Source organism: Bufo gargarizans, chromosome 6 (genome assembly GCF_014858855.1).
Source record: "Bufo gargarizans isolate SCDJY-AF-19 chromosome 6, ASM1485885v1, whole genome shotgun sequence".
Lineage (NCBI taxonomy): Eukaryota > Metazoa > Chordata > Amphibia > Anura > Bufonidae > Bufo > Bufo gargarizans.
Window position 1 is genome coordinate 245,975,580 of NC_058085.1, and position 16,839 is coordinate 245,992,418.

General features: G+C 45.1%; 1 protein-coding gene across 4 annotated transcripts in view; it reads left to right on the forward strand.

Moving 5' to 3' along the window:
* Window positions 1-1,240: 1,240 nt before the first annotated feature.
* The window catches only part of LOC122940573 (zinc finger protein 436-like), a 38,898-nt gene continuing 23,299 nt past the window's right edge, over window positions 1,241-16,839 (forward strand). For 2 of the 4 annotated variants that reach the window (XR_006390367.1, XM_044297187.1), the window contains exons 1-2: window positions 1,241-1,320; window positions 7,458-7,581. Coding sequence is in view for 3 of the 4 variants with exons in the window: in XM_044297187.1 (XP_044153122.1) it covers window positions 1,313-1,320; window positions 7,458-7,581 (132 nt within the window). In the remaining variant the exon portion in view is untranslated. Of the gene's footprint in view, window positions 1,334-1,361; window positions 1,476-7,457; window positions 7,582-16,839 lie in introns of those variants that run through there. The other 2 variants (XM_044297188.1, XM_044297189.1) reach the window with 2 other exon arrangements.

Here is a 16,839-nt window from a genome sequence, read left to right on the forward strand (position 1 = left end):
AAAGGCTATACACGTGCTGCTAACCTGGCAGACCTCCGCACATAACCTGAGCAGGGCATGACAGTAATAGATAGAAAATGTCTTTCTGGAGTCTGGGAAATAGTCATTTGTATATAAGCCGGCTAAATCCCATGACTCAGAGGAACCTCTCCTACATGTCATTGTCTCAGTATGTAATAGTTAGAAAAGCTCTTTCTGAAGTCCTTGAAATAGTCATTTCTATATGAGCTGGTTAAATCCCATAACTCAAAGGGACCTCTCCTACATGTCACCTTCTCAGTATGTAATAGATAGAAAAGGTCCTTCTGGAGTCTGGGAAATAGTCGTTTCTATATAAATCCTATGACTCAGCGGGACCTCTCCTACATGTCACCTTCTCAGTATGTAATAGATGGAGAAGGTCCTTCTGGAATCCGGGAAGTAGGAAATATGTCTAAAGACTTTATTATCCACTGTTGACCTGTGTTACAATGTGCGGTCCGGATCCGGAATTGCACTTCCGGGTACGCAATTCCGATCCCTAAAAAAATAGAACATGTTCTATTCTTGTCCGCAATTGCGGACAAGAATAGGCATTTTCTATTAAGTGCCGGCGATGTGCGGTCCGCAAAACACACACGGACGTGTGAATGGACCCTTAGTCAATGCTACAAAGTGAAACAAATACAAATAATGTCACTGAAGCTTTACCAGAATGGTTCTTGTGGGGAGAATAGGATTTAGCTAATTCACTATGAAGCTAAATACTATGATAGATCAGGTCCAGGACAAGGGGGGAATAAATGGTCCCTGCAGATTATAGGAAATAGACGGCTGCTATAGAGCTGGCCATTCTCCATTATTAGTGAGGACCAGGTCCTTCTGAGTCATGGGAAATAGCCAATTCACTGAGACATGGCTAAATACTGTATCTATGCAGGACCTCACCACTAGGGGGCCAAAAGGTCCTTACCAGTTATGGGAAATAGACAGCTGCGGCTAAATCCCATGACGGAGGAGGACCAGGTCCCTCCGAGTCATGGGATTGAGTCACAACCATCATAGAACACACACTACAGAAGAGTGACGCTGTTACCCATAGCAATCCATCAGGAGGCTGCTTTATAGACCATTCAATTTATTAGCTGCAATACAGGTTTGCGCATGCGCAGTAGTCCAGAGCGGCACCGCGGCCATAGTGAGTTTGGGCAAATTGAGGGCGACGCTTGCAGACAATCGGACACAAAGTCACGTGGTTCCAGCAGACACCATCGGGAATTGGGCGGAAGTGGCCCGGCAGAGGGGAAGATTACATCCGGGGAATGAGTCGGTGATGGTTGAGTGAGTGTTCAGTGTATGTATTGTGCAGTGTATCACATCTTGTCTCCTCCTGCATCGCACGGTATCCGGTGGAGCAGTGAGGGAGGGTGCTGAGCCAGTCGTGTCCGGAACCTCCTGCTGCTGCAGCAGCTTCTACTCCACTGCTGCAAGATTCAGTTATGTGTCATCGCTTCTTTATCACACCTCCCTCTATACACTTATCCCTTCCTATATAGTGCTTGGGGGAGATTTATAGGCAAAATAAAAACGGTATTTGTTGCCCATAGCAACCAGTCACAACAAAGCTGTCACCAGAGAGACTGTTCACATTTCCTCCACAGCCTCTGTCAGGTGTATAAGTAACAGGGTTGTCTGAGATATGTATAAATCTGACTGTCCGACCATTGGGACCCCCAGCAATCATGAGTTTAGGTGTCTGCAAGTGCTGTGGAACTGTCCATTGGAATGGAGCGGGGTGCGCATGTGTCCATTCACTTCTATGGAATGCATGCAAGCGCTAAGGACAGTGTGCAGGACGCGCAGACACTACCAGCCCATTCTCATGGGGAAGTTCAGCGGCACTTGTGGACCCAAATTTCTCGTGACCACAGTCAGACCCCCAGCAATCAAACACTTCTCCCGTGTCCTGTGGATAGGGAATTAGTGCTATTAGTGGCACAACCCCTTTAATCGGTACTATTTGGGGGTAAATAAAATGTATTGGGTGGAATGAAAACAATGCATTTTCCACCATTATTTTATACAACTTGCTGTGTGATGTCCTGCCTTTTGTGGGGCGAGCTGTAGTGGGTAAGTATGTCGTATACTGAGCATGTAAGGGTCCACATGGATTAAAATCCTATCTGTATTTCCACAACAGAAAGCCTAGGCTGTACCCTCTGATTTCTGCTGTGTATTTCTGCTGTGTAAGTGTGCAGCAGATTTGCTTGAGGATTAGCACCACTGTCATTTAGGGTTAGGGCTCATTCACACGATTGTGTGCAGTCTGGGAAACACTCCCTAAGGCTCTATTCACACGTCCGCAATTATCCTTACGGTCCGTTTTTTTGCAGATTTGTGTTTCTGTAAAAACCTTGCGGACGTGTGAATGGAGCCTAAGGCTGAGTTCAGACGGGCGAGATTTCCGCACGGGTGCAATGCGTGAGGTGAACGCATTGCACCCGCACTAAATCCGGAACCACTTCACTTCTATGGGTCTGTGCACATGAGTGGTGATTTTCATGCATCACTTATGCGTTGCGTGAAAATCGCAGCATCATGCTCTATATAGTGTGTTTATCACGCAACGCAGGCCCCATAGAAGTGAATGGGGTTGAGTGAAAATCGCAAGCAAGTGCGGATGCGGTGCGATTTTCACGCATAGTTGCTAAGATGACAGTTTAGTCACTGTATTATATTCCCTTATAACATGGTTACAAGGGAAAATAATAGCATTCTTTAATACAGAATGCTTAGGTCAATTGAGGGTTAAAAAAATAAATAAAAATTAACTCACTTCCTCCTCTTGATCACGTAGTTGCCGATCTCTTCTTACTTCTTTAATCATGAGCTGCCAGCTAAAGGACCTGTGGTGACGTCACATCACATGGTCCATCACCGTGGTGATGGACCATGTGATGATCTCAGTGACATCACCACAGGTCCTTTGACAGGTCCTGAAGAAAGAACAGGAGGCCGGCAGTTACGCGATCAAGAGGAGGAGGTGAGTTAATGTTTTATTTATTTTTTAACCCTCAATTGACCTTCTACTAAGCATTCTGTATTCAGAATGCTATTATTTTCCCTTATAACCATGTTATAAGGGAAAATAATTACATCTACACAACACCGAACCCAAACCTGAACTTCAGTGAAGAAGTTCGGGTCTGGGTACCACATTCAGGTTTTTATCACACACGTGCAAAACGCATTGCACCCGCGCGATAAAAACTGAACAACGGAACGCAATCGCAGTCAAACTGACTGCAATTGGTTACCTACTCGTGCGGGTCAACAAATCCGTCACGCCCGTGTGAACTCAGCCTAAGTGTCGACCATGTTTCCTGTACCAACACTAGCTCATCTGACCTGAACTCACTGCATCATAGTGAGTTTTGATGCAATCAAGTTCTTATGTGTCTGTAGTACTGTACTCATAGGATGATGTGAACACAGTACAATAGAGCTATGGTCAGATGAGCTGCCCTCGTTCAGGAAGATGCAGCTCACATATTGTCTGTGTTTCTCGTTTTTTAGCATTTTTTTTATTTTTTATGGTTATGTGGACCCAGTGAGACCCATCAGCCTTTCATGAAGGGGTTTCCGAGACGTTTATACAGTATCTGATCAGTGGGAGTCTGACACCCGGGACCTCCACCGATCAGCTGTCTCCTGTGAGAGCTGCGGCCTTCTCTCTGCTTTTCCTAGGCCAGTAACGACACGTTCATCTGTCACGTGGCCTAGGCACTAGGGTTGTAGCGGGTATCGAATTATCGATACCCAATTGATACTTTTGTACCGGTATTGATTCGATACCGGGATTTGACATTTACCGATACTAGCCTGCGATACTGCGCAGCCTAGTATCAGAGAACATGGCGTGCGCTGCTCTCAGTGCGCCCATGTTGTCCTCAGCAGCACAGAGGAGAAGGAGTCTCTGCTCCCCCTGTTCCGCCGCTGCCACCAGTGAGGAGAAATAGGGGCAGAGAAGGGGAGTGGCTGTGGCGATAAGATAAGTAACTCAATAATACAAATACAGGAGGCGGGTGCTGGCGGTAGAATCACATAGCCGGCACCCGGCCTCTATGAGGGTTTCGGCTATGTGATTCTGCCACCAGTACCCGCCTCCTGTATTTGTATTAAAAGATTACTTATCTTCATTGGTGGTGCAGTGCGTGCCCCCCCTTCCCCCAGTACTAAAAACATTGGTGGTGCAGTGCGCCCCAACCACCCCAGTATTATAATCATTGGTGGCAGTGGCCACAGGGTCCCCTCATCCTCATTGGTGGTGCAGTGGCAGCTTCTGATCGGAGCCCCAGCAGTGTAATCCGATCGGTTACCATTGCAGCCAGGACGCTACTGAAGCCCTGGCTGCCATAGTCAGCTCCCTGCTGCTGTGTGCAGAGGGCAGCAGGGAGAGTGTGAAGTCCTATTCACCCTGATAGAAATCTATCAGGGTGAATAGGACAAGGGATGAAAAGATCCCAGGTTCTAGCCCCTAAGGGGGAAATGGTTATTAAATAAAAAGTTAAAAAATAAATAAAAATATTAAGTTTAATATCGCCCCCTTTCCCAATTTTACATCTAAAATATATAAACAATAAATAAATAAACATATTACGTATCGCCACGCCCCAAAAAATGTGAACTATTAAAATCTAAAAAAATCTTCTATACGGTGAATGCCGAAACAGAAAAAAATATAATAATTCGCCATTTTTTTTGTCACCTTGTCCCCCCAAAAAATAAGATCGGACTGTTTGATTATGGGTCGGACGTTCCATAAAATGCGGAATGCACACAGTTTTTTGGGTGTTTTATTTTTTTTGCGTGGTATCGAATCATATCGAGTATCGCAATACTTTTTTATGGTATCTAAATCGAATTTAAATCAAATTTATACAGGAAAATCATGACGATTAACAAGGTTGCCCAAACTTTTGCATCCCACTGTATATATGTGTGTGTGTGTGTATGTATATGTATATATATATATATATATATATATATATATATATATATATATATATACACAGTGGGATGCGAAAGTTTGGGCAACCTTGTTAATCGTCATGATTTTCCTGTATAAATCGTTGGTTGTTACGATAAAAAAAAATGTCAGTTAAATATATCATATAGGAGACACACACAGTGATATTTGAGAAGTGAAATGAGGTTTATTGGATTTACAGAAAGTGTGCTATAATTGTTTAAACACAATTAGCCAGGTGCATACATTTGGGCACTGTTGTCATTTTATTGATTCCAAAACCTTTAGAACTAATTATTGGAACTCAAATTGGCTTGGTAAGCTCAGTGACCCCTGACCTACATACACAGGTGAATCCAATTATGAGAAAGAGTATTTAAGGGGGTCAATTGTAAGTTTCCCTCCTCTTTGAATTTTCTCTGAAGAGTAGCAACATGGGGGTCTCAAAACAACTCTCAAATGACCTGAAGACAAAGATTGTTCACCATCATGGTTTAGGGGAAGGATACAGAAAGCTGCCTCAGAGATTTCAGCTGTCTGTTTCCACAGTTAGGAACATATTGAGGGAATGGAAGACCACAGGCTCAGTTCAAGTTAAGGCTCGAAGTGGCAGACCAAGAAAAATCTCGGATAGACAGAAGTGACGAATGGTGAGTACAGTCAGTGTCAACCCATCAGACCAGCACCAAAGACCTACAACATCATCTTGCTGCAGATGGAGTCACTGTGCATCGTTCAACCATTCGGCGCACTTTACACAAGGAGATGCTGTATGTGAGAGTGATGCAGAGGAAGCCTTTTCTCCACCCACAGCACAAAAAGTGCCGCTTGAGGTGGGCTAAAGCACATTTGGACAAGCCAGCTTCATTTTGGAATAAGGTGCTGAGGACTGATGATGCGCCGGCCTCCAGAAATCCGATGATTGATTTAGCAAGCTCTGGGGGATCCACCAGTGGGGTCATATCATTGCATTATAGCAGTCTTATGGAAATTCAGATTAAAAAGCAACCTCTTCGGTTGTATAATAAGTGGCGGGGGGATATCGAAGACTTGTCAGAGGAGCAATGGCGTACAGTCCTGGAGGGGTTCACAGATGTTGCGGTTAGTGAAACGCACAGAATGTCACAATTGCTGCTGCTGCATAGAGTTTATCGGACACCTGTCCTCTTGAGGAAAATGGGGTACAGGTCAGATGACATGTGTCCCAGATGTGGTGCGCCCAATGCTACGCTGATAGACCTTATGTGGAACTGCCCTAGGTTGAGGAGATATTGGGAGGGCATAATAGATCTAATACGAAAAGTGTTTGAAACAAGAGTGGAGGCAGATGCCAGATTATGTGTATTAGGCTGTACTGAGTCTGTACAACTAGCCGCTGAGCAGAAATTAGCGGTAACCCGCATACTGTATCAAGCGAGAAAGGTAATTGCGTACCATTGGGTGGATCATGATCCTCCAGAGGTTGGGGAACTTGTTCGTAAGGTTCACACGCTGTTGCAAATGGAAAAATTTGTGTACCAGAAGAGGAATAACAGTAAAAAAATATGAGAAGATCTGGGGAAGGTGGAGGCAATACTACAATATTGTAGACTAATGTTGTTTAAGTAGATACTGGAATCCGAGCCGCCCGGCTTTACTTATGTTTTTAGAGGCCGCACATGAGAGGCATGGATGTCATTGTTCACTGGGAGGGGATGAGGGATGGATGCTGTAAGAGGGAATGGGGTATAGTCTATTGGGATGAGGGGTGGTATATATACGCTCTGTCACGCTGCCATGTAATGTACTGATGTATTCGAAATGATGACATATGATATGTGCTTAAGGATTATGTACCAAACTTTCTGGAGAGGACTTTTGGAGATGTTCTCCTTGGATCTGGGAGGGGGGGGGGGGGGGGGGGACTGGTTTGTTTGTCTCATAAAATGCTTTGAAAATCTCAATAAAAACAATCTGATTCAAAAAGATGTTTTGTAAAGAGGAATGGTCCAAAATACCTTCAGCCAGAATCCAGACTCTCATTGGAACCTACAGGAAGCGTTTAGAGGCTGTAATTTCTGCAAAAGGAGGATCTACTAAATATTGATTTTATTTCTTTTTTGTGGTGCCCAAATTTATGCACCTGCCTAATTTTGTTTAAACAATTATAGCACACTTTCTGTAAATCCAATAAACTTTATTACACTTCTCAAATATCACTGTGTGTGTCTCCTATATGATATATTTAACTGATATTTTTTTATCGTAACAACCAGCGATTTATACCGGAAAACCATGACGATTAACAAGGTTGCCCAAACTTTCGCATCCCACTGTGTGTGTGTGTGTGTGTGTATATATATATACATATATATATATATATATATATATATATATCAGTAGATGTGTGTATGGCTGCTATAAAGTATAGTTTAGTGCTTGTAAATCAGAACTTTTCTTTTCCTCATAGTCTCTTTTGCAAGACAATGGTCCTCTCCCTGTCTGATCCACAAATCATGGACAAAGACACGAACAGGATGACAGAGAGCGTACTTCACATCAGCCTAGATATGATCTTCCTGCTAATAGGAGAGGTAAGGAGTTCTGGCAGTGATGTCACATCGCTATCTATTATCCCCTTAAAGGGGTTGTCCTACAAAAAATATTCTACAGTTTTCAAACGAGCACCTGGATCCGAATACCTTTGTAACTACATGTAATTAAAAATGTAGCATAGCTACTGAGTTATTCAATAAAATATATCTGTATAGCGCCACCTGCTCATTGTTTTTTTAACCGCTTCCCGACTGCCCACTGTGTATATACGTCCTATCTGCACATGTCCCGTACAGATGGCACATATATACATGTGCAGGCAGCGCTTTAATCCTAGCAATCTAGCAGGAGCAGGTCAGTTCCCGGCTGACAGACACAGCAGGGCCCCTGAGGAGATACCGCTTCTGCCTTCTCCTGTGCCTGAAGGAGAGAGCTGAACGAGCGCATGGTGGAGGGAGCAGGAAGCCGCAGAGCTGCTTCATCGTTTAGTCCTGGCGGTCACGTGACCACCTGGGTGTCTGGAGCAGGGGCAGGAGACACTGATCAGCTCTGCCTGTGTGTCATACCCCCCACAGGGGGCTGTTTTCCCCTGTAACTGAGGCTCCTGTGGATGTCCCACTTACAGTGGAAACAGTGGGAAAAAAAAAGTCTGTGTCCTCCAGAGGTCTTTTAATGACCTCCTGGGGGACATATTATGTACCAAAAAGAAATTAAAATATAAGTAAAAAAATTATAATAAAAAGTATAAAATTTTTATTTATTTATTTTAAATTCAGTCACTGACAGAAACCGTCACCATAGTCGCCCCGTTCTCTCAAACCTATACATGTTATATATGAAAACGATCATCACAAAATAGGGAACCCATTGCAATAATTAATTTTAGTTTGTTTTAATATTTAAGAAACAAAAAGCTATAATTTAAAAATATATATTTTTAATAATAATTAGCAGTTTTCTTCCAAATGAAACCTAAAAAAAGAAAAAAAAATCTAAAAAACCATTCTAATAAAAAGTCCTACGTGTCAAGTAAAAAAAAAAATCGCAAACATTATTTTGGTAGTGTAAAGGGAGGATATTAATCATCAATATTATGCGAATATCGATAATTAATATTCATAAATAGGAGGAGCCGTCTAGTGATGACTCCGCCTATTTATGCCTTTATATAACAATTACACAATATCTTCGCTATGCCTTACACTAATCACTATACTAGCTGCATGCGCCTTACTTACTACCGCTAACAAGTACACACTACACAAAGGGTACAAGTAACACAGTATTTATTACAATACACTACGCACGCAATACTGACAACACAACACTAAATATACAGTACTCAACTACACTACACGTTCCCAAATTCCACCCACAAACTAACTATACAATACACACATACAAGTAACATTAACGACCCACCCACCTGACTAATTATATTCCTAAGATGTACGAAGAGGATCTACTGTGGTCGTGCTGGGGTAAAGCAGACCACAAACCAATGCAGGGGTGATAACCAAGGGAATGGGGGTATGGCAGGGGTTAATCAGGGGATATCAGATATAACCAAGGGAATGAGGGTATGGCAGGGGTTAACCAGGGGAACCAAGGGAATGAGGGTATGGCAGGGGTTAATATAATAACCAGGGGAATGAGGGTATGGATTATAATGGGGGGTATGGAAGGGGTTATTATAATGGGGGTATAGTGGGGGGGCTTAGCGTTGGTGGGATAGTGGAGGGGATAATAGCGTTGGTGGGATAGTGGGGGGGGGGTTAATAGCGTTGGTGGGATAGTGGGGGTTAATGGGGTTTCGTTGGTGGGATAGTGGGGGGTTAATGGGGTTTCGTTGGTGGGATAGTGGGGGTTAATGGCGATACTTAGGGTCCTGCTCGTTGTCCAGGGGGGCTCGTCAGTCCAGGGGATGATCCTTCAGGTAGGGTGGGCGGCCGGCTCTCTTCTGCCTAGTGTCGGGCCAGCCGGTCCAGCCGACACTAGCCCATCCCATATTTAAAGGGGCCCATCACATATTAAAGGGGCCCATCCCATATTTAAAGGGGCCCATAGGTATATATACATGTGTATATGTATATGCATTCGCGGGCCACACTATATGAACTCCCACAGGGGCATGGATGAGCCCCTGGGGAATATCGGAGGCGGATGGGCGCAGGTGCTGGGCACATCTGCGCACATCGTCCTCTGCACCGCCAATACATACACATACACACACACCCATACAATACGCGCCACCCTTCCTCAACAGGTAGTCAAACAAATAAAAAAAGCTACAGTCACTAAACCACCACTTGCACAAAATCACAAAAAGTTGCCTGGACGTTCAGGCCTTTTTGGGGCCCGGTCATGAAAGGGTTAATTTCTTTGTCCTGCTAGAGCACAAACACGCCCCCTGAGCTGCACCAGAACAGACTCCCCCTTGAGCTGTCTGCTTGATATAAATCTAGCAGAGCAATGAACAGGGAGATCTCTGAACCTATGTGAGGTACCGGGCTGGTTCTAGCTTTGTTAGAAAGAGACTGTTATGTACTACCCATAAGACGCACCTAAGTTTTAGAGGGGGACAATAAGGAAAAAAAATATTTTTCATTACACCTCAGGTCAGACCCCCAATGTTAATCAGACCTCAGCTGACAGCCCCAATCTAACCCCCAATGTTAATAAAACCTCAAATCAGACCCCAATGTAAATGACCCCCAATCAGACCACAGATAGGAGCCCCATGCCTCTCATTAGCCCCCATTATCAGCCCTTATGCCTCTCATTAGCCCCCATCAGCCATTATGCCTCTCATTAGCCTCCATCAGTCATTATGCCCCCAGCAGCCTTATGTTTTATAAAATAAAAGAACACTTACCTCTCCTGCTCCTGGCCACCGCCGCTCCTCACCGCCCCCCACTCAGTCTTCCTCCTCCTCCGTCTGCTGCACTGTGAACTGGCGCGCACACCCTGTGCGCAGCCCTGCACGGCCGACAGCCGAGGACCAAGAAGCGGTGAGTACAGATCTTTCACCGCTTCCCGGTCCTCCGATACTTCCATAATTAAAGCGATTCATTAGTACTCGCCCCATAAGACGCAGGGGCATTTCCCTCCCCCACTTTTGGGGGAAAAAATGCATCTTATGGGATAAAAAATACGGCATATGATGTCAGATTTTCATTTTTTACATTAGTCATGGGGTAACTCCTTTAACCCCTTCAACCCCGCTAGCTAAAACCCCCTTCATGACCAGGCCACTTTTTACACTTCTGCACTACACTACTTTCACCGTTTATCGCTCGGTCATGCAACTTACCACCCAAATGAATTTTACCTCCTTTTCTTCTCACTAATAGAGCTTTCATTTGGTGGTATTTTATTGCTGCTGACATTTTTACATTTTTTTGTTATTAATCAAAATGTAACGATTTTTTTGCAAAAAAATGAAATTTTTCACTTTCAGCTGTAAAATTTTGCAAAAAAAACGACATCCATATATACATTTTTCGCCAAATTTATTGTTCTACATGTCTTTGATAAAAAAAAAAAATGTTTGAGCAAAAAAAAAAAAAAATGGTTTGGGTAAAAGTTATAGCGTTTACACACTATGGTACAAAAATGTGAATTTCCGCTTTTTGAAACAGCTCTGACTTTCTGAGCACCTGTCATGATTCCTGAGGTTCTACAATGCCCAAACAGTAGAAAAACCCCACAAATGACCCCTTTTCGGAAAGTAGACACCCTAAGGTATTCGCTGATGGGCATAGTGAGTTCATAGAACTTTTTATTTTTTGTCACAAGTTAGCGGAAAATTATGATTTTTTATTTATTTATTTTTTTCCTTACAAAGTCTCATATTCCACTAACTTGCGACAAAAAATAAAAAATTCTAGGAACTCGCCATGCCCCTCACGGAATACCTTGGGGTGTCTTCTTTCCAAAATGGGGTCACTTGTGGCGTAGTTCTACTGCCCTGGCAATTTAGGGGCCCATATGTGTGAGAAGTAGTTTGCAATCGAAATCTGTAAAAAATGACCGGTGAAATCCGAAAGGTGCACTTTGGAATGTGGGTCCCTTTGCCCACCTAGGCTGCAAAAAAGTGTCACACATCTGGTATCGCCGTACTCAGGAGAAGCTGGGCAATGTGTTTTGGGGTGTCATTTTACATATAACCATGCTGGGTGAGAGAAATATCTTGGCAAAAGACAACTTTTCCATTTTTGTTATACAAAGTTGGCATTTGACCAAGATATTTATCTCACCCAGCATGGGTATATGTAAAATGACACCCCAAAACACATTCCCCAGCTTCTCCTGAGTACGGCGATACCAGATGTGTGACACTTTTGCGCATCTAGGCTGCAAAAGTGCCCAAATTCCTTTTAGGAGGGCATTTTTAGACATTTGGATCCCAGACTACTTCTCACGCTTTAGGGCCCCTAAAAAGCCAGGGCAGTATAAATACCCCACATGTGACCCCACTTTGGAAAGAAGACACCCCAAGGTATTCAATGAGGGGCATGGCGAGTTCATAGAAATGAATTTTTTGGGCATAAGTTAGCGGAAATTGATTTTTTATTTTTTTATTTTTTCTCACAAAGTCTCACTTTCTGCTAACTTAGGACAAAAATTTAAATCTTTCATGGACTCAATATGCCCCTCAGCGAATACCTTGGGGTGTCTTCTTTCCAAAATGGGGTCAGTTGTGGGGTGTTTGTACTGCCCTGGCATTTGAGGGTCTCCGCAATCATTACATGTATGGCCAGCATTAGGAGTTTCTGCTATTCTCCTTATATTGAGCATACAGGTAATGAGATTTTTTTTTCCGTTCAGCCTCTGGGCTGAAAGAAAAAAATGAATGGCACAGATTTCTTCATTCGCATCAATCAATGTGGATGAAAAAATCTCTGCCCCAAAAAAAAAAATGGAGGGGAAAGGCGTCTGCCAAGACGTAGGAGCTCCGGCCAACATCCATACCCACTTAGCTCGTATGCCCTGGCAAACCAGATTTCTCCATTCACATCAATCGATGTGGATGAATAAATCATTGCCGGGATTTTTTTATTTATTTTTTTCATATACAAAGTGTTTGCCAAAGCATAGGAACGCCGCCTCCTCCTCAGCTCGTATGCCTCGGCAAACGTATCTGTTACTGCAGAGGAGAAATCTCGTCTTGCAGTGCCGCATACACCAACTTGTTTGTAATCTGACAGCAGCGCAATGCTTCTGTCAGAATGCACATCAGTGCTGCAGCTAGTCGATCGGTTGGTCCACCTGGAAGGTAAAAAGAAAAAACCAGGCCGCAACGCAATAATTTTATTAACTTTGGAACAGAATACATAAACTTTAACTTTTTGAACTAAACATTAACCTTTTTGCTTACTGGTGTTTTTTTTTTTTTTTTTACCTTTATAGAACAAACCTCTCCTTCCCCATGGGTCAATGTGCAAAGCGCAAATCGCCCAAAGATGTGGTGAAGTGCGTTATGCCCTTTGTCCCAGGTGAAAGGAGACGTTTGCAGCAGCTGTGTGAGTGAATGGGCCCTAATAGCCCTGTGTGCCTGTCCTGGTGAGATGTGATCCCTATGCTAATAGTGTACCTGTGAGTGGTACTTCCGGAAACACTCTCCAAAGCATAGGGCAGGGTGGTCAGGACAGTCAGGACAGAAATAGCGGGTGTCACGCCTTATTCCACTCCTGCTACAGACACAAAAAAAATTTCGGGGTGGCGGTCGGTTTGAGGTACCAGGAACGACACTGGGGAAATGTCGCTCGTGTAGACGGCTAACTACACTGGTGGATGGGGCCACGGAACCTCCTGGGTACAGGAGGTTCGCGATGATCTCTTTCTGAAATTTGAGGAAGGATCCAGTTCTCCCAGCCTTACTGTAGAGAACAAAACTATTATACAGAGCCAATTGAATTAAATATACAGACACCTTCTTATACGAGCGTCTGGTTCTGCGGGACACTAAATACGGAGCCAACATCTGGTCATTGAAGTCCACCCCTCCCATGAGCAAATTATAGTCGTGGACTGAGAGGGGCTTTTCAATGACACGGGTTGCTTGCTCAATTTGGATTGTCGTGTCTGCGTGAATGGAGGAGAGCATGTAAACGTCACGCTTGTCTCTCCATTTCACCGCGAGCAGTTCTTCGTTACACAGTGCGGCCCTCTGCCCCCTTGCAAGACGGGTGGTAACGAGCCGTTGGGGGAAGCCCGCGCGACTAGTTCGCGCGGTGCCACAGGCGCCAATCCGTTCTAGAAACAAATGCCTGAAGAGGGCCACACTTGTGTAGAAATTGTCCACATAAAGATGGTACCCCTTGCCGAATAAGGGTGACACCAAGTCCCAGACTGTCTTCCCACTGCTCCCCAGGTAGTCAGGGCAACCGACCGGCTCCAGGGTCTGATCTTTTCCCTCATAGATCCGAAATTTGTGGGTATAGCCTGTGGCCCTTTCACAGAGCTTATACAATTTGACCCCATATCGGGCACGCTTGCTTGGGATGTATTGTTTGAAGCCAAGGCACCCAGTAAAATGTATCAGGGACTCGTCTACGCAGATGTTTTGCTCAGGGGTATACAAATCTGCAAATTTCAGGTTGAAATGGTCTATGAGGGGCCGAATTTTGTGGAGCCAGTCAAAAGCAGGGTGGCCTCTGGGACGGGAGGTGCTGTTATCACTAAAGTGCAGGAAACGCAGGATGGTCTCAAATCGTGTCCTGGACATAGCAGCAGAGAACATGGGCATGTGATGAATTGGGTTCGTGGACCAATATGACCGCAATTCATGCTTTTTAGTTAGACCCATGTTGAGGAGGAGGCCCAGAAAAGTTTTAATTTCGGAAACTTGGACTGGTTTCCACCGGAAAGACTGGGCATAAGAGCTTCCCGGGTTGGCGGATATAAATTGTGTGGCATACCGATTTGTTTCGGCCACGACTAAGTCCAAGAGCTCCGCAGTCAAGAACAGCTCAAAAAATCCCAGGGCCGAACCGATCTGAGCTGTCTCAACCCGAACTCCAGACTGGGCAGTGAAAGGGAAAACTACAGGTGCGGCTGAAGTTGGGGACTGCCAATCAGGGTTTGCCAGCACCTCATGGATTCTAGGGGCTCTACGGGCACGTCTTTGCGGTGGCTGCGACAGGGGTCACTACTGCTCGTGCCACCGTACCAGCTTCAACTGCCCTTCTGGTGCTCGCCACTTCACCAGGTTGTACGGCAGTGCTGGTACTAGGTCCAGGAAGGGCTGGGCTGCTGGTGTATGCCTCACCACGTAATCCGATAGCACCAGCCCCACTCTGCTGCTCTTGAAGCGGATCCTGCGCAACCTGCGGTCTAGCGACACGGGGCCGGGTACGCCTGGTGCTATCAGGGACCTCAGCCTTCTCGTCCGAACTTTGGGTCAGAGAGCCACTGCTTTCTACAGGTTCGTATTCTGACCCGCTAGATTCGTCAGATGAGGGTTCCCATTCCTCATCCGACTGGGTCAGAAGCCTGTAGGCCTCTTCAGAAGAATACCCCCTGTTTGACATTTGGGCAACTAAATTTAGGGGTATTCCCTGAGACTACCCAAGAAAAAAAAGCAAGCCTGTCTTACAAAGGGGAGGCTAGCGAAGTACCGGAGGCCGCTGCGGTTGATAAAAAAATATCTAAACAGATTTTTTTTATCGCCGCAGTGCGTGTAAAGTGGATGTGCAGTGATAAAAACAAAAAAAATTTTTTGTCACTGCGGTGGGGCGGGCGTGGGTGAACGCACGTGTGGGCGACCGATCAGGCCTGATCGGGCAAACACTGCGTTTTGGGTGGAGGGCGAACTAAAGTGACACTAATACTATTATAGATCTGACCGTGATCAGTTTTGATCACTTCCAGATACTATAAAAGTACAAATGCTGATTAGCGATACGCTAATCAGCGAATAAGTGACTGCGGTGGGCTGGGCGCTAACTGATCGCTAAACTACCTAACCAAGGGGCCTAAACTATACCTAGAACGTAACGGTCAATACCAGTGAAAAAAAAAAAGTGACAGTTTGCACTGATCACTTTTTTCCTTTTCACTAGTGATTGACAGGGGCAAGAAGGGGTGATCAAAGGGTTAATTGGGTGCTGGGAGGTGATCTGGGGCTAGTATGTGGTGTTGGTGGGTACTCACAGTGATGTGTGCTCCTCTGCTGGAACCAACCGACCAAAAGAAGGAGCAGAGGAGCACAGCAGCCATATAACCACATCATATTTACTAATATGATGAGTTATCTGGCTGCTGATTCGTTTTTTTGAAAATCATCAACCTGCCAGCCAATGATCGTGGCTGGCAGGTTGATGACGAACTTGTCCTTTGAACTTTGCCGGCCCGCGATGCGCATGCGCGGGCCGGCTTTCCCCGAAATCTCGCGTCTCGCGAGAGGACGCACCGGCGCGTCCACCCAGAACAGCACGACCGCCGCGAAGACGCAATCCTGCGTACGGCGGTCGTGAGCAGGTTAACAAACTATGATGAGAATGGACATCATGGGAGGCTGTCTGTTTCCCCACCATAACATGCATTTTTGTCATGGTGATATTGTCCTATGCAGCTGTGAGATCAGCAGCAAGAAGAGGGCTGTAATAAAAAGCACTGTTCCTCCTACAACTGCCAGGATCAGACATACAGTAACTGTACAGAAGTTTTAGGCACAGGCCGCAGTAAGTCATACTTTCACGGATAAAGTTTGCAGATAGCTGGAACTTATAAATAAACGAGCGACTGGCTTGATCCCAAACTAAGGAGCTTATAGGTGAGCCCTATAAAACCCTAAGAGTTCTTCCTGACTGCTATGCACATGCAAGGGTCTCGATGGTAGACGATTGCATGCCCATGTACCTAAGTCTGTGTGACACCTGAAAACCCTATAATAGTGAGGGGACACGACCACCGGCTCCCTGCACTTAATATGGACGGAGTCAGGGTCGCCTAGAATCAAGCCAGCAAGGAAACACAATAAAGTAAAGGACTTATCTGAGCAAACAGCAGAAGCAGCCTCCAGCAGTGAACACTTCATCCAGGAAGTAGTATAAACCGCAAAGTGAGGCAGTATGGGAGGGAATATAAAGGAAGACGATTAGTCTAAATCAGGGATGCTCAACCTGCGGCCCTCCAGCTGTTGTAAAACTACAACTCCCATCATGCCCTGCTGTAGGCTGATAGCTGTAGGCTGTCCAGGCATGCTGGGAGTTGTAGTTTTGCAACAGCTGGAGGGCCGCAGGTTGGGCATCCCTGTTCTAAATAAGTGACACCTGGCAGAAGGAAAGGAG